The sequence below is a fragment of the Pongo pygmaeus genome, chromosome 2, assembly GCF_028885625.2.
Source record: "Pongo pygmaeus isolate AG05252 chromosome 2, NHGRI_mPonPyg2-v2.0_pri, whole genome shotgun sequence".
NCBI lineage: Eukaryota > Metazoa > Chordata > Mammalia > Primates > Hominidae > Pongo > Pongo pygmaeus.
In genome coordinates, this window is record NC_085930.1 from 45,729,679 (window position 1) to 45,749,408 (window position 19,730).

A 19,730-nucleotide genomic window follows, 5' to 3' on the forward strand; every position below is an offset into this window, starting at 1 on the left:
TATATAACAGAGCGTTATATACACTTTTATACATGGAGGAGAGAGAATAACGAACAGAACGGCACCCCAAACCCTAGTGCAAAGAGCAATAAAAAATTAGCCAGCCAGCAGCACATCAGGCTGCCATATTGGCTGCCCTCAAAGTCGCAGGTTCTGTTAATTTTTGTATCATATTTATTCAAGAATTGTTCTGTTTAGTTAGTGAACAACCTGGGGAAATAGCTCAAGAAACCATGAGTTACCCTTTCTGGGCTGCTGCTGTTTTAGAAAACCTAGTTTTTTTTAACATATGAATATTTTTCAGTTATTCATTTCATCATTATGATACCTGTATCTCCCATTTCAGCACTGATCGACTTTAGGGAGAAACTTTTGAAATACGATGATATTATGAAACGTCCACGAAACAATTCTGCAACATCTGTGCAAAACTGTTTTTGTAAGAAATCTCTAAAATTTAATGACATTTCCTGCAGCTATAGTGAAGGCAGAAATACAAACAGTCCCTTCCACGAAAACGAGGTGCTATTACAATCACATTTCTCACCAGCCCTTTTCTTTCCTGCAAAAGTGTTTATCCTAGTGATGCGGACTTATGACAAACGTCAACAGTTAATAAGATAACCAAAAACTGTGAAAATCAAACGTTCCTGGAATGCATCAGAGCTTCACACTTTAGTCCTTCGCTTGAGACTCAAGGGCCACATGGCCAGGTAGGTCTTTCACCTCTGGAAACCGTTAAACATCCTTCCAGTAAGACATAATCGTTAAGCCCACGGTGTTAAAGAAACCCAGTGAGCTGTTCCCCGCAGGTCACCGCCTGCCTCCACCCTCCTCCCCCGCACTGAACACAAAAAGCTTAGACGGGAAAGAGTGAGGCCAGAGGAGACAACAACTCCCAGCAGGCGTCGCAGCAGCGGGAAGTCACGCACGCGCAACCCAGGCCACAGGAGTAAAGTCTCTCTGCCCGTCTTCTGGGAAGGGAGAATGGCGGCGCCCGGGCTGCGGCTGGGAGCGGAAAGGCTCTTTGAAATGCCTGCGGTGCTAGAGCGACTGAGCCGCTCTAACAGCACGTCCCAAGCTTTTGCTGAGGTGCTGCGGCTGCCGAAGCAGCAGCTGAGGAAGCTGCTGTACCCGCTGCAGGAAGTAGAGCGGTTCCTCGCCCCCGACGGGAGGCAAGACCTTCACCTGCGTATCTTTGACCCAAGCCCAGAGGACATAGCGAGGGCGGACAACGTCTTCATGGCCACTGAACGCAACCGCATCGACTATGTCAGCTCCGCCGTCCGTATCGACCACGCCCCGGACCTTCCGCGGCCTGAGGTGAGAGGCGATTCTCACGGTTCACCTGCGCGCCGGCGTCACAGCGCTAACCGCTGCCCTGGCCGTCCGGCTCGCGGGTGATTTTGCTGTTGTATTTTCTAGCTTTGTGTTGGCGCATATATTATTTTAACTAAATAGGCATATGTCGATGCTCCATGTACGTGGGGATACCCGAGAAACCCATCGTAAGTACAAAATGCAGTCAATACCCATAAACCGATGGTAAAGTCAAAAATCGTTAAGTCGACCCAGTGTAAGCAGAGATTGCCTGTATACAGTTTAAATTATTTTGGGAATGAATATAGAAGACTTCAAAATGCTTTAAAGGCTTTTCAAACCCAAATTAAGCATTCAAAAAATTAACTCTCCTTTTTTCTTCGATTTAACTTAAGTAGGGAAAACATGTCAGACAAATTAGACAGAATTTAGACAGTGAAGAATAGGAAACGAATGATAGTTTCACAAATGAGATGGTCCTTATCAATAAGTAACTTTCGCCTAATCTAAATTTCCTATCATGTGCAAAAATAATTATCTGTAGATGGCAATAATGTGGAAAGTTTTTTATAACAACGTTTTAGTGAAATTTCATGAGTGAGCATTCTTGCATGTCCTACAATTTATTGATATTCTGTTCTAAGTCTGCTAAAAGGCATCTCAACTCTCCATATGTATTTACACTAAGTGCACCATTGCCCAGAGATATTTCGTCTAAATATATGTGGAACTATAGTCAGGATTCAAAGAGTACCTCAATTATTTAATGATTTTGAGACAGCCATTGCTTTTTTATTTAAGCTTCTAAATTACTGGACTTTTTTGTAATTCGTTTTTAAAATTCAGTTTTATCTACATATTAGCATTAGATTTGCTCTGGCAGAGCATTTAAAATTTTTGCAGGACTCAGATCAATTAATTTTGAAGGACTGACCAGAATTTTCCAGGATAGGATCCCTGGCGCCTGCCCACTAAATGTCCCCCAATTGTCTTGATAACCAAAAATGCCCTTAAAATCTCCAAAATGTCCCTCAAGGGGCAATACGGTCGTCATTTAGAACAACTGATTGGCATTGTACCCCCTCCCCCAATACCATGTTCAAAAGCAGAGCCATGTGTATTAATGGTTATTATCGAGAATATTCTGTTGTTTTCCACACTACAGAGGAGAAAAGCTTAATTGGAACAAGAGAGGTCAAGGGAAAAGAGTAAGTTTTTAAATTGCAGTGGTGTTACAGTATACCATGGGAGTGCTTGAGAAAATGTGCTTCCAAACATGTAGTTGTACTTTTCATCTAGTTCTGTTGAACTACATCTAGTTTTTACTCTAAAAAGCTTTGTATATATGAAATGCTTAATAAAAGTCGCATATATTCTTGAGTAGCGTAGTGAAACTAAAAGCACAGATTCTAGATATACATGTCCTGAGTTCAAATCCCAACTCCTTCACTTTCCAGCTGTATAATTTTGGGGTAGTTGTGTTCTCTCATCCGTAAAATGGGGATAATATCACCTACCTCCTAGATGCTGTAAAAAACAAATAAGAAAATATATGCTGAATGCTTAAAATAGTACCTGGCACATTGAATTCATTCAATAAATATTAGCTATGTTAGAATTTGAAGTTTTTTGCATCTAATGCAGAATAGCATATACAGCTAGTACTTACTTATCTTGTTTTTTCTTGTATAAGGTGTGTTTTATAGGCAGAAGCAATGTTGGAAAATCATCTCTAATCAAGGCTTTATTTTCACTGGCCCCTGAGGTTGAAGTCAGAGTCTCCAAAAAACCAGTATGTTGAAGTTTTTAAATATGTTTGGACTATCTCTTGGATTAACTAACATGAATAATAAATGCTGGAAGGTATAAGAAATCATAATTGCTAAGTTCCTAGAGAAGTGATTTCTTTCAAAAAAGTAATAAAGTAAGACATCCTAATGTCTGTGTATTTCTCTGAAGAAAAGGAAGTGTAGCTGGATTTATTTTAGTAGTCTAGACAATATCTTCAGAAAATCTTTCTTTATCCAAATTTTGCAGAGTTGCCAAATAAAGTATCTTATTGTCATTCTATATTTCCTTCTATAACAGTGATCATCTAGTTCTACACTGATTGTACGGTAAATGGCTTTTAGGTTTTTCTTGCTTTTTTCCTCCTATAATCTTTTTTAAGGTATAAAGTATGTGAATTAGTTACACACATTCGGCATATTCTTATGTGCTTGTTTTCCTAGCCAGTCTGCTGTAATAGCTTTCTGTCATTTTCTAATTCCCTCTACTTTCTTCTCAACGACGCAGTCTCTGCCAATATCTAAGATACCCTTTCTTCAAAATCACCCCCACTTTCTCTCACCTTATCTGGCCATGGTAAACCTTTCCACCAACCCTAATGTTCACTATCCCTGTGTATGTGCGTGCGCGAGCACACACACACCCATTTCATTGAGTTGGAACCCTTCCATGAGACTTCACTAGGTCTTTTCTTGCTCCTCACTTCATAAAATGATTCTCTGGCTCCATCACTAATGATTCTTTCCATTACTTAACTCTCCCATCCTTACTCCTGCCCCGCCTCACCAAATAAATCAGCTAAATGACAACTTCTAATTAGAGTGATCTCCTTCCTTTTGTGAGGACAATGGAGGAAATGTATTCTTGACATTCCCAATCTGTAATTCTAAAATCATTTTCTTATAGACAAACTGACTGGGAACTTAAAATCACCATTTATAAAAATCTTTCCTTTGATAATATTTGTTCTAAGATCCAAACAATTGACTTAACTTTAAAAATTGCCTATCTTGCCGGGCGCAGTGGCTCACGCCTGTAATCCCAGCACTTTGGGGAGGCCGAGGCCGGCGGATCACCTGAGGTTGGGAGTTCAAGACCAGCCTGACCAACATGAAGAAACCCCATTTCCACTAAAGATACAAAATTAGCCAGGCGCGATGGTGCATTCCTGTAATTCCAGCTACTTGGGAGGCTGAGGCAAGAGAATCGCTTGAACCCAGGAGGTGGAGGTTGCGGTGAGCTGAGATTGCACCATTGCACTCCAGCCTGGGCAACAAAAGCGAAACTGTCTCAAAAAAAAAAAAAAAAAAGTTGCCTATCATAATCTTATCTTTTCTGATTAATATATGTCCTATGGACACAAAACTGAGTAAACCACTTTTCATCATCTGTGCATCAATTTTAGTTGCACAAATATTTTGTAATTATCATGTTGTATATGCAGTAAAAAATTGTTTAATGAAAGCACTAAAATCCACCTAATAAAACATGCAAAACATCTTGATTTTAGGGAAGCAGTAGTCTAGGTATAAGAAACGATCAGACTTTGGATCTAGGTTTTATGATAACGTATATGACTGATGGTAAACATTTTAACCTATCCTTGCCATAATTAGTTTCTCTTTAAAGTGGAGATATATTGTTCATCAGAGAATATTGACTGATGCAGTCACAATTTAGAACAGGGTGAATTTTTCACTAAGAGTGAATGCAATAGGAAAGACTCCAAAATATTTTTGCCTACATGTTTCTAATATGGAATCTAAAGTTCTTCTTAAGTCATACAGATTCTTTTTTTAAAATGAAGCAAAAAGTAGTATGATCTAAACTTATCTCCAGCCATTTCCCTTCTGTCTTCTTTTCCTGTGTCATCATCAGCATAGTTAAGGTTATATACTTGGCTTTTAATAAATACTTGTTGATTAACTGGAAAACATTTTGAATCATTAAGGAGGACATATCTTAAGACAGCTTTTCTTTTTCTATTTGCTTTATCAGGGACACACAAAGAAAATGAATTTTTTCAAAGTTGGAAAACATTTTACAGTGGTGGACATGCCAGGTTATGGCTATAAAGCACCTGAAGATTTTGTTGACATGGTAGAGACCTATCTGAAAGAACGAAGGAAGTAAGGAAAAGATTTTCTTATAATAGTTATACATTTAACCGCAAAGCATGTTTTCATCAGTAGAGTATTATACACATGATTAACACTTAAGTTTTATGAAATGACTTATTTTATAAGGTCCATTTTATTCTCATAATATTCTACAATACAATATTTAGGACCAAGGTATATACTGCTTGCTTGTTTTCTGTCTGTGGTTTAGCTTACCCTTAATATTAAATTTAAGTGTTTTCCCAAATTGAGATTGAGAGTAAACAGTATTTCAGCATTTTTTTTTTTTTTCATTTTTTTTGAGACAGTCTTGTTCTGTGACCCAGGCTGGAATGCAGTCGTGCCATCTAGGGTCACTGCAACCTCCTTCTCCAGAGTTCAAGTGATTCTCCTGCCTCAGCCTCCCGAGTAGCTGAGACTACAGGTGCGCGCCACCATGCCTGGCTCATTTTTGTATTTTTAGTACATACAGGGTTTCACCATGTTGGCCAGGCTGGTCTCGAACTCCTGACCTCAGGTGATCCACCTGCCTTGCCCTCCCAAAGTGTGAGATTACAGGCATGCACCACTGCACCTGGCCCATTAATTTTTTTAAAAACCAAACTCTTACCTGGCTAATTTTGAAAATGAAAATTGTTGGTTAAAACAAGTAAATTCTGATCATTCTTAAAATACTTCAGACATCACATTTGCTGCAAATGATATCTCTTTTTTGTCTCCTTATGTAATCAAATGATAGTTCTGTTTCAAGAATTGCACAATATGTAGAAAATTGATGTTAATCTTTTAAAATGAATAAAATGTTTGTATCTTGTTTGTTGTAGCTTTATATAAAGGGTAAAATCAAATATTTACATAAGAAAATGCAAAATATGTGTCTGGTTTCAGTTATCTGTTAGTGTTAGGGTAATATTTAAAAATTCCTATATAGGCCAGGCACGCCGGCTCACGCCTGTAATCCCAGCACTTTGGGAGGCCAAGGTCTGCGAATCACTTGAGGTCAGGAGTTCGAGACCAGCCTGGCAACATGGCAAAACCTCGACTCTACTAAAAATACAAAAAAAAAAATCAGCCAGGCATGGTGGCACATGCCTGTAATCCCAACTCCTTGGGAGACTGAGGCAGGACAGTCACTCAAACCCAGGAGGCAGAGGTTAGTGAGCCAAGATTGTGCCACTGCATTCCACCCTGGGCAATAGAATGAGGCTCTTAAAAAAAAAAACAATTTATAACTTATGGTTAATTTTTTATAATTTATGGTTTCTATAATTTATAATCTGTAATTTATGGTTAATTTGATTTGTGTCTCTTTCTCCTCCTCGAGTTTAAGCTTTTAGAGGAGGGAACTCACTCATTATATATCAAGTCCCAGGCAGAATGTCTTATATCCAATATATCCTTATTGATTTAAATTAATATTTAGTGAATTTAGTTATTGAAAGTAAATAGCATTGAGACCTACTGGACTGCAGGATAAACTTCTGGCAAATTGAGAATTCCTGTTGCCTAAAGAAATGTTTTAATTTTGGATTGAGAATTATTCAAAGGAGAATTTCTTAGTACAGTAAGGAAGAGGGGATAAATGAATGGGTATATTTTATATTGCCATTAATCTTCTTTTCTACATGCTTATAGCTTGAAGAGAACATTTTTATTAGTGGATAGTGTTGTTGGAATTCAAAAAACAGACAATATTGCCATAGAAATGTGTGAAGAATTTGCATTACCTTATGTGGTAAGTACTTCCTTTTGAGTCATGGTTGCAATTAGAAATATCAGTTCTACGTGCATCTGTGTGAACATGTACCTTTTAACAATTGAGCTTGTGTTGCCTCCTCAAAAGATAAAGGAGAGTGCCTTTTGAATAATCTTTTCAATTAATCATCCATTAATATTAAAAGAAGTTCTGTGGCACTTTTATTCTTTTCTGTCGCTCAGCTATATGTTTTGAAAATTATAGTCAAAGTAAAGGTTTCTTTAGGCTGTTCATTTAATGTTCCTAGATACTGTTCATATTTTTTTCTTTTTATAGCAACATAAACATTTGTTCAGAAAAAGTAGCTCTTTAACAGCAGCTTGGCAGATAGTACTTATAAGAATGTGAATAAAACTGCAACTTAAAAAGTTGCTTAACTAATTTAAAACTTTAAAATTGTTCCAGGAACATAGCAGCCTCCAGCACACACAAGTAGGATTTTTATATTTTTAAAGCAAACAAAATTTCTTCTGGGAAATTCTTACCAGTATTCTTGGTCTTTTGACCTAGACTAGAATACCAGAATTGTAGATTGGTATCCACATTAATTTTGCTTTGTGAGACTTCCAGAAAAAACGGCACCCTTAAAGTTTCTTTCCAAAGAAAAGTGAAGAACCCAATAACTATAATTTGCTTTCAAAAAGATGTCAGAAAGCCACTAATATGTAACAGTTGAGTTTAGTACAAATCACACCAAGTTACTAGTCAGCCACTTCTGTTTTATTCTTGGGGTCCTGGAATTCTTGGGGTCTGCAAAAGCCCTATGAAGCATTAGAGATAATTTATAGTTATGAGAAGTCAAAGGATTAATAGTCTACCTAGTAAAAATGCCTAAATATTGCCAAACTAAATAATAGTATTCCTTATTTGGTATCACAGATACTAGTTTATGAAATCATATATTTTCCTCAATTTTAACTGAAAGGAAATATTACTTTCTTCGTTGGAAAAGGAATTGGAATAGAAAAATTATATCTGTATCTCCTTTTAAATATCAGAACTTTTGCCTTTATGAGGAAAGACTCCCATTTGTGGAGGGATTCACAGGTCATTAGAAACCACACACTTTCTGCTTTTCACTATGGGAAAAACACTGGAACCATGTTTTTCCTCTGCTCTCATACCACAACAATTAACACAGAAGACTTCTGTGGCCAAATGTGTAGAGGCTTTTGTCTTCACCAACAACCAGTGGACACCATCCCACAGATTGAGGATTCAGTCCCCAAGACTACTCCTCTCACCCAGCTTCAGACACTAGTCACAATTTTGGGCCTCTATAATATCTAGACTGGCTTCAAGTTGGGGTTCCCACTACCCCCCCTTTGGGTTTAATTGCTGGAGTGGCTCACAGAACTCAGGGAAACATGTTTTCTGATGGTATTATAAAGTATATTACAAAGGATACAATGAAGATTCACAGAATCTCCATGTCCTCCTTGCGCATGCCACCCTTTGGAAACCTACCAGTGTTCAGCTATTTGGAAGCTCTCCAAACTCAGTCTTCCTGGGCTTTTATGGAAGCTTCATGACATCAGCATCCCTTCCCCCAGGGTATGAGGTGGGACCCTCTCTGGAATGAGGGTCATATGACCACAATCAGAAAGGTGAGAGAAGATTACAAGTCTTGTCTTGGAGCAGGTGAATGGAAGGCAGGAGGTCAGAGAGATTTTGTTTGCTGATGCCTAACATATCCAACATTATAACAAAAGATTGTAACAAGGGCTATGGGAGTTATGAGAAAGGAACCGTGGACATAAACCAATATATGTATCATGACACCACACTCCTGCCATTAGCATCTTTTATGACTAAAAAGCATAAATGATTTGCCAGGAAATTTAATTTTACAGAAACTCACCAGGGATACCTGGTGAATTAAGGTTTTATTTTTAATTGATTTTTTTAATAATCACCCATACTTTGACCTTTCTGCACTATGATACTTGTCTCTGGACAAGTAGAATTCTGGACTTACTTGGAATATAACTAGTAGATACAACCTACAAATAGCCTGATTTCTGATTTTTTTCTTTAGCGTATAGGTCAAAAATGATTACAAATTGGCAATTTTATATAGATAAACCCAATATTCATTTATATATCTTAAGCTATCAGGTATATTGTGATCATATGAACCATTGCAAATATAACTCCAGGACCCTTCTCACTGATCTTTCCAAGATATTGTGGCCCTGTGTGGTTAAAGCACTATTAAGCAGCAGACACACAGTGTGTACTTGATGTGTTTCACACATTTGCTCATTTAATCTTCACAGCTACTCCTTTATGGGTCATTATTTTTATTTTATAGATGAGGAAATAGGTAGAGATAAATTTGCACAGGTCACCTAGTTGTAAATGAAAAATTATAGCTAAAATGTATACAATTATTAAGAACCACTTTATTTCTAATGCATAAAAATTTGTTTTCTTATAGATTGTATTAACAAAAATTGACAAATGTTCCAAGGGACATCTTTTAAAACAAGTACTTCAGATCCAGAAATTTGTTAACACGAAAACTCAAGGATGTTTTCCTCAGTTGTTTCCTGTAAGGTAAGAGTTGAATTGTTTTGTTTGTTTTTTGTTTTTTACAAAGTAATCTGAGAATGTTGTGGGTTTTTTAATTTTTTTTTTTATTTCGATAGTTTTTGGGGAACAGGTTTTTGGTTGCATGGAAAAGTTCTTTAGTGGTTATTTATGAGATTTTAGTGCACCCATCACCTAAGCAGTGTACACTGTACCCTATGTGTAGTCTTTTTTCGCTCACCCCTCCCACCTTTCCCCATGAATCCCCAAAGTCCATTATATCATTCTTACGCCTTTGTGTCCTCATAGCTTAGCTCCCACTTCTAAGTGAGAACATACACTATTTGGTTTTTCATTCCTGAGTTACTTCACTTAGAATAATGGTCTCCACCTCCATCCAGGTTGCTTCAAATGCCATTATTTTGTTCCATTTTATGGCTGAGTAGTATTACATGGTACATAAATACCACATTTTCTTTATCCACTTGTTAGTTGAATTGTTTTTATAACTTTATGTACTGAAAACCTGTAATATTATCAGTGTTTCTTAAAGTGTCACTTAAAACTAGAGACAGGCCAGGTGCCATGGCTCATGCCTGTAATCCTAGCACTTTTGGGAGGCCGAGGTGGGCAGATCACCTGAGGTCAGAAGTCCAAAACCAGCCTGGTCAACATAATGAAACCCCATCTCTAGAAAAATTAAAACCAAAAAAAAATTAGCCAGGTGTGGTGGCACACGCCTGTAATCCCAGCTGCTCGGGAGGCAGAGGTTGCAGTGAGCCAAGATTGCGCCATTGCACTCCAGCCTGGGCGACAGAGCGACTCTGTCTCAAAAACAACAACAACAACAACAACAAAACTGTAGTATATCCATACCTGAGAAACATTTTGGCTGATCGCCATACGGACGGACGGACGGACACACAGATGGATATAGGAAGACAGGTAGATAAATAATATGTACAATAATGGCGATGGTAATTTTTTTAAAACCTGAAAAGTCTAACAAGGTAATTGAATATTTGTTTAAAAAGGAACAAACTAAAGAGATCAAGACTTATTCTGGAAAACAAAGCAAAATAGAAGATATGGTGAAATTTTTGGAATCATGAAGGAAATGGATCAGATAATATTTATCATCAGATTTTAGAATACTACAAGACGGGGCTGGGGAAAGAGAAGAAAGCTAGAACGCATTAAAAGATGTTCTGCTTTCATATATGAAATCATAAGAATTTGTAAATTTTTTTAAGTTGATGAATTCAGATGTTCTCTCTGAGGAAAGGAAGAAAATTATTTTTCTTTTCTTTTCACAGTGCTGTGACCTTTTCTGGAATCCATCTGTTGAGATGCTTTATAGCCAGTGTAACAGGAAATCTTGACTAATGGTTCCCAGTTTAACTGAAGATTCAAAAAAAAAAAGGCTTTATGCTAACTGGAGTTAAATACCTAAAATTTCAACATTGTTTTAAATGTTGTGCATCTGTAACTTCAGGAGGATCACTTCAGCTTTAAAACCTGTGCCTTCTCAAAACAAGAATTTGTGCCTGGGGTGAAAAAAGTGTGTAAGTAATTGAATTATGGTGTTCATTAGAACAGCTACTAGCTGATTCCCCTATTTTAACAAACTGACAAGAGCACATCCATAAAATGAAAACCTGTTACAACTATGTACAGAAGGGTTTGACGTTTTATTGGGCTTTTGTATTTTAAAGAATATGTCTACTACGGGTATTTTCTTTTTTTATGTTAAAATGGGCTAGGTAAAAGGGGGCTGCTTTTCTGTTAAGCATCGATAGGTAAGTTGATGGATAAATGTTACTATGTAAGCCTATTTTTTTGAGTCCTTATTTGAATATTGAAAACATTCTTGATAAAATGTGTTAGTCCATGTTGGAAACAACCAAAAGAACAGAATTCAAGTTCCAGTTCTGATGTTTATTATATATGTTGGATCTTGGGCAACTTACTTGATTTCTCTGAAATTCATTTGTTACTGTAAACGTGAAGGCTATTAAGATTAAAATGAATGGTTTTACAGCAGGTAACATGTGAGAAGACAGCTACATATTTGTAAAGCCAAACCAACAAAGAAATATAGCAAAATTCACAGGTAGATTTATTACAAGAAATGTCCTTTCATGGGGGAAGTAACATTTTCACTAGTGAAAAACCAAAAAACAAAAATAGCTTTAAGTGAGAAAACTAATTTGCAAAGGGCAAGAGAAAAAAGCTGATGGGACAGTTTAGACTGCTACATTTAAGATTCAGAATGGAAAAATAAAGCCTTTGAACTAAAGTTAATAGAGAAGATTTTTGTGAAGGTGCCACTGACCTATTCATGTAAGTGGCTTAGGTTTTCAAAGTGAAGCTTAATATTAAAAGGTTATAGCTGTATTGCTGGATAAAAAATTAAAGCTATAAACCAACTTCGTGGCTTTTTTTCAGAAAACAATCTGAGTATATTGTCAGTTTTATAGTTGACGGAATTGGTCTAATCCAAGCAGGAATGTTTTCAGCCAAAAAAAAAGATTTTTTAATATAGACATTCATAAAATATATAGTAACAAAAGAATTATCTTAGAAGTCATCTTTTTGTCTGCCAGTGTTACTTTACTGCTTTGATTTATCCTTGGTTCTCCTATAAGCAGAGCCTGAGCCAAAAGCTTACATATGTAAATTTGGGAAGTGATCCCAGGGAACAGTGGCAAAATGAAACAAGACAGACAAGCCTATTAACAACATATTCATTGAGTTAGCCAAAACATAGGCACTAGTGCTAGATCTTGAGGGAACTTGTGACAAGTCCTAGGAAATATGTGTTGTATAGTGAGCGAGTCTATGCAACCTACCCCCAAAGGCTGAGAGTGCTGAGATGCCAAAGAAAGAGGCCAACAAATCCAGTTTGTCAGAAAGAAACATTTAATAGGGACTTATGCACAGAAGCCATGTCTCAGGCAGTGATACCTGCAGTTACCCCCCGACCCAGGGCTTATATGCCATAGAGAAAAGCGTATATATGAAGGAACATGTAAGACACTGAAGTCAACTCCTCAGGGAAAGGCAAGAATGCTGTTTGCAACATAGCCTATAACTTGCTTAAGGCCAGGATTTACAGTGTGTGTGTGTTCTTTTAATAGATAGAAGTAGAAATCTTAGAGGGCATTCCTGGAACTGGTTATCAGAAGTCAACATGGTAGATTAGCATACAAGATGGAAGTTACTTTAGCCTCATACTGTGCCTGTGAATTTCTTTGAGGAGGGGATGGGGTGGCCCCACACCTCTTCCAGGTTGTACATACCCAAGTGCTAGGCAGTTCCTGCAGCTGGTGAGAAGCCCAGGGGCAGGAAGTGAGACGTCCCCAGAGCAAGAGGCAAGGTTCAGCCCTGCTTGAAACTGGTTGCCACAGCAGTGACTTTAGTATGAAGGCCAAGAGGATTGGAAGTGACACACAGGAGGTCTCAAACACTGCTCTTATAAATGGCCTGTGTGTTCTAATGCCATCAGAAGTGATAAAGTTGGTACTAGGATGTGGGTAATCCCAGCACTTTGGGAGACCAAAGTGGGCGGATCCCTTGAGTCCAGGAGTTTGAGACCAGCCTAAGCAACATGGTGAAACCCCATCTCTACAAAAAGTTTTTAAAAAATTAGCCAGGGCGTGGTGATGCCTATAGTCTCAGCTACTCAGGGGGCTGAGGTGGGAGAATAGCTTGAGCCCAGGAGGTGGAGGGTGCAGTGAACTGAGATCATACCACTGTGCTCCAGCCTGGGCAACAGCACAAGACTCTGTCTCAAAAAAATAATAATAATAATAATTCACTACGATGACCCTGACAATAGTTTCTAATCTCATTTACTAGGTAAGTTACAGTTTGGTATACTTTAGATTGCATTTTTTTTAATGTTAAATATTTGGAAAAACTGATATAGAATACTAAATTCCTTATAAACATACAAATTGTCATTTTGTGGACACATGTGAAGCTTTTTTGCCATTTTCCCAGAATAGTAAAGGGCAGAAGATAGGAAAAATGAGAGGAGATGAAGATACTCCAAAAGAACATGAATGAATTCGGAAACAAATGCTAGACTGGCGGTCCAGTCCATGCTATATTGTCCTTAACTCACTGAACCACCCTGGTTTTTCCAATGAAAGATAAGCTCCAAAGTTTATTTCAGCTATAAAAGTTTCATTCTTGAAAAAATTCCACTTCAAATCCAGAAACCTAAGCCAGAGGAAACTGACTAGCTCAGTGAAGCCACAAGTAGAAGCAAGACCGAACCTAAAATCTCCTAATTCCCAGGGAGTTTTTTTCTGAATCAGCTAAATAAAGTCTTAAAAAAGGCTACTTAGGGGACTGGGTGCATGAATATAGACAACTCTCAGCAAATAAGCCCTATGGTCCACAAAGCTATACACCAGTTCTCTTACTAATTTACCTTCTATTTCCCAATAGGTAAAGGAAATTCATTGAACACAAGGACACTTAGAAGTTAATGGCCATTTCTAGACTTGTCTAGAATGAAATCTCCTTGGTATTGTCCGTATTTTAAGGCACTAAATGGATACTACCACTTGGTAGAAAGCCAAAAGGAATATGAAAAGTGACTACAAATTAAGAATTAAACCAGTTTACTTAAGGCTTCAGGAGAGAAGCTAAAGTAGTGTTTATATAACTGGATTTGGGGGCCACATGGATCAAAATCACCTGGGCTCCATGTTAAAAATGCAGGTTTCTGGCCCCTCTTTATCAGTCTCTGGGAAACGGCTAATCTGCATCTTTTAGCAACCCACCAGGTGATTCTCAAAAAGTCTAAAGTTTGAGAACCACTGGTAGAGATAAGTGAGAAAATGGAGAAAGCAGACAGGGAAAGAACAAAGCCAAATAAAGAATGGAAGGGAAATAACTTCTGTTATGATAGGGTGGCTGAGGAAAAGGATGCGGTACATACTAAGGTACTGCTTTCTTTTTCTTTAAATCTCTATGTAACAAAAGTTAAGGGCACTAGAGAAGCTTAATAACCTAATTCTAGTAAAGTTAAAACATTGGAAAGATACCTACCTCAAACTTCACATCATTATTTGAAAATACTCAAAATGTACTCCCCTCAGAGCAACAGTACTCCCCTCAGAGCAATATCCCTTATCAGATGACAGCATCAACACCAAATTATAAATGTTCTAGCCTCATTCCTGGGTCTACTTTGTGTCTCCTAACCTGATTTTTTCATTTTACTTTCTCATCTACCTGTTATCCTGTTATATTTCATATGTAACCATAAACCACCTTATAGCCTTTTTGTAAAAAGGTTTATTTGAAATCAATCACTGGTACCCAAATAAATAAAATTAAAACCTTTTGGAGAACTCCAAACTCACTTTAATATGAGATAAGCCGAGCAAATGAAGAGAAATAATGGTTGTAACCAGTCCCTGGTAATACAAGCAGTGGCAAAGCTTGTTGATCAATTCCAACATATAAACAAGACAACATAACTGTCAGGAGCTACGAACTTTAGTATTCAGAGGCGGACCTATGTACAATGGAGCCAATAAGACCAAATTGACCTTTCAGGTGTTTCCTTGCTATCCCCCACCCTCCCTCCTCATTTACCTCAAGACACAATGGTTTTTGCAAATGATTATTAAATTGCCTAGTAAGTCATAAAATTATTCAGTTTTTCAGCGACTTACTAGCCTCACTCAAGGAATTACATCTGCTTCTCAAGGGTAGGCTGTGGCAGATTTTTCATATTAACACCTGACATGTAGTTGAAGCCAAAAAGAAATACTTGTTGATGAAATGACACAATGCTACTTTAAATGTAGACTGAACTGAAATGAACTCCTGTGCAATGCTGCACTAAAGCAGCTCCTCTGTGAGTCCAGGTGGTACTTCCAGATCTTAGCAGTTCTACTTAGAACACTGAACTAGCCTTGTTAATCACTTAAAAGTCTCACATATGAACGAACATCTAAACTCCCATTAAAGCAAAAATATCATCAATGTCATCTGTCTCCTTAATGGTTCCTGACGTACTGTTTTTATTTATTTGCATCACCGTCCACGAATCAGTTTCATTTTCATGGATGCCTCTAAGAGTTTCATGAATCATTTTCTCCTTAGTTTGTATGACAGGCATTGAAACTCCACTATTTAAGAGTTGCTTACTGTTAGGGTAGAAATCAGTTCTATGCACAGTACAGTGTGAGAGTCTCCACTTAGCACTGGTATCTGTAGCACTCTTCTGAGTCCCTTGACAGAACTGCTGAATTTCCCTTAAAAGAGTCGACTGCAACTTTCTCTGTGGTTTCCTTTGTCTCCGTAAAAATTTATTCTGTGATCTTCTCTGTCTCAGATGATGCTTTGAAGTTTTGATACCTGAGCCACGAAGAAGGTGGTTGCAAATAGACGTTTTTATGCACTCTAGTTTCTTTGGCAAACTTTAAAAGAGGAAAAATCTGGGCTTAAGATGCAGAAAAACATTCTCAAGCACTTTTAATTTACCAACTGAAAAGAAAAATACACAACTTATCTACAAGTCCTATGCCTGTGTACAATCCCAGAACCACATCGAAAAATTTCACCCCAAGTCTGTTTTTTGAGAGCACAAATGCCCTCTGATTGAAGTGTAGACGAATGTGTCCCCATTTTGCTTTCAGACTCTCAAAAGTACAGCTGCCTAGCAATTAGCTGAATGGCGAGATACCTCTATACTTTAGTGTCAGAGCTTTTCCCTCATAACTGCTAATCTGTTCATAATGTAATGAGTGGACATGAGGAAGCATCACAAATGAAAAAATCTGCCAGTACGTATTAATCCGAATCTGGATAATCAGCTTCATGCTGTGACAGGAAATGAACAAGGAAAAAGGAATAAAGGCTAAGAGGGGTTTATAAAAGAATATGAAGACAGGGCTTCTGGCCCAGACACACAGACAGCCTTAAGGCTACCCTAATTATGATTCATATGTCATCTTTAAGTTTGGAAATTTAGAAATCAAACAGCTGATCATTTTAGGTGTTTTGCTTCCACACACGGTACACTGCCACCAGGTTCATCAGTGCCTTGCTGAATTGTTTCACTGTTTGTGATAGATTTTATAAGATGGGCATGGATATAAAACTTTGAGGAAGCCCATTATAATAAAGTAAATCATGATCTTTGCTTCCATACCATTTTCTTATCTTACTATAAGCAGTGGCTTTTAAGTGGGGAGAAGGTGGGTGTACTTAGAGTTGAAAGGAAAACAGAAGGCCTGAACTGAGTTCCACGTCTAACCCCTTGAGCAAAATCCTCCATTTACCCATCTATGAAATGGGAATAATACTGTCTACCTCACAGTGTTATTATGGACATTAAATAAATTATAAAGTTTACTACAAATATATTAATGAAACAGCAAAACAGGGCAATATATGAAGGAGCACTATATCTGGGGGAGTACTAATGGTTTAACCAATAAACACCAGTTTGCTACCCTTCTCATTAACTTTTAGTTGTTACCTCTGCCTCATCTACCCTTGATTTTAAACCCAATTTTAAACAGAACGCTTCTCTCCATGTCAGGCTGCATTTCCAGCCATAGGATACATCACTTTTAGATTATTACAGACCTTTAGGGGACCCAATCTCAATGTAAAAACCCCTCAAGCACTTTATCCCTTAGGAATATTCAACCACTTTTCCCATAGCTTTTAATCAAAATGTGTTACAAAACCCTCACTGTATACTAATTTTTTTCTAAAACAGGAATATATTTTATGTAAATTTTAAAAGAAAATTTAACAAATTTTCAATACGTGGTTCATCCCCAGGAATGAACTTTAAATCCCTGAATAGCTCTATAACTATGGATAAGAAATTATGGGGCATGCACAGGACACTTGTTAAAGAATACAATAAAAAACAGGTCAGAATAATTGCCTCTGTGAAGGTGGAATAGGCTCTTAATACATATTTGTGTCTGAAATCATTACCGTTAAGCCCTGAAGTGTCTAATGTCTAAATTCATGTAATACTTCATGCAATACTGGTTCACAAGCAAAGATAAGCACCCTTAAACAGTTGTGAATATAAAAATCACAGAAAAGAAATACAGATAGAGTCCAGCTGCTATAAACAGTAGCAAGTAGCAACAGTACAAGACCCCAGCAGTCTTGTGTGGGCCTCATGGAAGGCAGGCACCTTCTGCTTCTGCTCTCATGCCCTTATCCCACTGCACTGCACTGAAGCTGTCTGCAGAAGGGCTGCCTTTCCCAGAAGACCCTGAGCTCCCTGAAGACCAAGTCATGTCTTTATGCAGTTGTATCCTCAGGCTCAGCACACTAGACATTCTTAATGGTTCCTGAATGAGCAGATGGAAATGATGAAGAGCATAAATGGGACTGAAGTCCAATTAACCTGTTTATCTTTTTCCTCCAATGATATAGCTTTGCTCTTACAATAAAAGCAGCAAATGCAACTGCAGTTTGAGTACATCCCAATTTAGCCCCGCTGAGGCTGCTGGACATCACATTTTAAAGAAAAGTGACCTGAATATATACTTTTACTCATAACAACAACACAAAAAGTAAAGTAACATAATTTTTGCAATATACCTACCTAGTACCTTGAGCTTCCAGATGTTTAAGCCGGTTGCTTTTAAGAAGTTTGTTACCCAGAAAAATGGCCTGAGCCTTGAGTTTTTTGCTCCTGCACCATACAACTGCCATCTGGATTTCTTCAGAAAGTTGTGTGAAGGACTCAGCCTCTCGGAATCTTTGCACAAAACTTTTGGCATGAGGAGTTCCTATCACTTTCTGAGAAGAATACTTGGTTGTCTTTAGTCTGGATTGAAAACATTTAAAATCAAAACTGGTCTCCTGAAACGTGGAAAGATGAGAAAAACATATTGGACATGTTACTGACTTGTAATTATATGACAACAAGGAAAGCTAGCTCACAATCAAAATTTAAAAATTAGAATTATCAGTCCCTAAATGCTTGAAGTGATGGATACCCCATTTACCCTGTGATTATTATGCACTATATGCTTATAACAGAATATCTTCTGTACCCCATAAATATATATACCTGCTACGTACCCACAAAACCTAAAAATTAAAAAAAAAATTATCAGTCTTTAAGGAAATTTTTTGCTCATTAAGCTTTCCTTATGTCTTTAAAAACTGAATTTTTCTCCACTGCTCCAATACAAGTTGTTTTGTTCCCCCTCTGTACCAGGACAGGTCCCATCTGCAGCTGAATTAGATTGACATAGGAAAGTTAACATAAATATTCTAACACACATATCTCACATACACAACAAAAAACCCCCACATAATTAAATATTGGTCAAAGCCTAATTGCAGAGGGTTGGGGGATCATTGAAAGGCCCCTGTTCGCTACACCACCGGATTATCACGATTTGTTTTCCACTTATTTCCATATCCTGAGCAAACCTCCTCAATTTAGAAATGTTTCTGAAAACAGGGAAGATATGGGGCCCTGCAGAGTGCCCAGCAGAATAAGCCCATTAATCAGTTAATGCCTGCTGAATATCTGTTAAAAATGCTCAACTGAGCAACACTTCCAATTCTACTTCAACCATCTTCTGACAAGGCACCTTTACTTCTTCAACCCCTTCTTTCTATATCAAGTCACATTTGGATTTTACTAATGTTTACTATTTCTTTATGAAAATATGCTGCCTATGAGATGATCTGCTCTTTCATTCAAAGCTTACCTTCTTTCAAATTTCTTACACTCAAAAGGAACTTTAAAAAAAAGTAGAAAATATAAAAGTAATGACCCAGGTCAACAGTTTATGTTTGGTGATCAACAGAAGTAGTTTGCTTTAAAGCTAAGCAAGTTAGTGCTATTTGCTAAAAATATAGTAGCAGTTAGTCTTCAGTAAGAGGGATGCTGACCCACCAACTTCAAAGCCAGCTCACCTACAAACAGGTGCACAGGCTGCAGAAGTTTCAAGGCTCACAAAGCACCATAGTTCTTGAGATACAGTTGAACAACTGTTCTGGGGACTGGTGAATGGTAAAGAAGAAAGACTATGAAACCATACTGCCTGCATTCAAATCGCAGCTCTACCATTTATTCATTATGTGGCCTGGCAGTTTCTTGGCCTTTCTATGCCTCAGTTTCCTCATCTGAAATATGAAAACAGTAATAAGCATGCCCACCTCACAGAGCTTTTGTGATATAATTACATGAC

At 37.6% G+C, this 19,730-nt stretch overlaps 2 protein-coding genes across 6 annotated transcripts in view; one reads left to right on the top strand and one right to left on the bottom strand.

Annotated features, from left to right (window-relative positions):
* Nucleotides 1-14,882, top strand: GTPBP8 (GTP binding protein 8 (putative)). 2 transcript variants are annotated; one of them, XM_054481273.2, is made up of 6 exons: nucleotides 1-1,323; nucleotides 3,014-3,112; nucleotides 5,107-5,237; nucleotides 6,864-6,963; nucleotides 9,425-9,543; nucleotides 10,833-14,882. In XM_054481273.2, exons 1-6 carry the CDS (start codon nucleotides 988-990, stop codon nucleotides 10,900-10,902), a joined length of 855 nt encoding a protein of 284 aa, XP_054337248.1. In that variant the 5' UTR covers nucleotides 1-987; the 3' UTR covers nucleotides 10,903-14,882. The 2 variants fall into 2 exon arrangements, with proteins under 2 accessions (XP_054337248.1, XP_063517702.1); XM_063661632.1 differs by lacking the exon at nucleotides 3,014-3,112.
* The window catches only part of NEPRO (nucleolus and neural progenitor protein), a 15,719-nt gene continuing 10,798 nt past the window's right edge, over nucleotides 14,810-19,730 (bottom strand). Inside the window, exons 8-9 of one of the 4 annotated variants that reach the window (XM_054481270.2) lie at nucleotides 18,125-18,384; nucleotides 14,810-15,962 (exon numbers count right to left, since the gene is read on the bottom strand). In XM_054481270.2, coding sequence (XP_054337245.1) covers nucleotides 15,494-15,962; nucleotides 18,125-18,384 — 729 coding nt within the window. In that variant the 3' untranslated portion in view covers nucleotides 14,810-15,493. Of the gene's footprint in view, nucleotides 17,868-18,124; nucleotides 18,385-19,730 lie in introns of all 4 variants that reach the window. The other 3 variants (XM_063661631.1, XM_054481272.2, XM_054481271.2) reach the window with 3 other exon arrangements.

Excerpts from the sequence above, each read along its gene's own strand:
- GTPBP8 (XM_054481273.2), top strand. The coding sequence starts at position 988 with ATGGCGGCGCCCGGGCTGCGGCTGGGAGCGGAAAGGCTCTTTGAAATG. Across the intron at positions 3,113-5,106 it reads TCAGAGTCTCCAAAAAACCA|GGACACACAAAGAAAATGAA; the intron begins GTATGTTGAAGT and ends TTGCTTTATCAG. Across the intron at positions 9,544-10,832 it reads CCTCAGTTGTTTCCTGTAAG|TGCTGTGACCTTTTCTGGAA; the intron begins GTAAGAGTTGAA and ends TTCTTTTCACAG.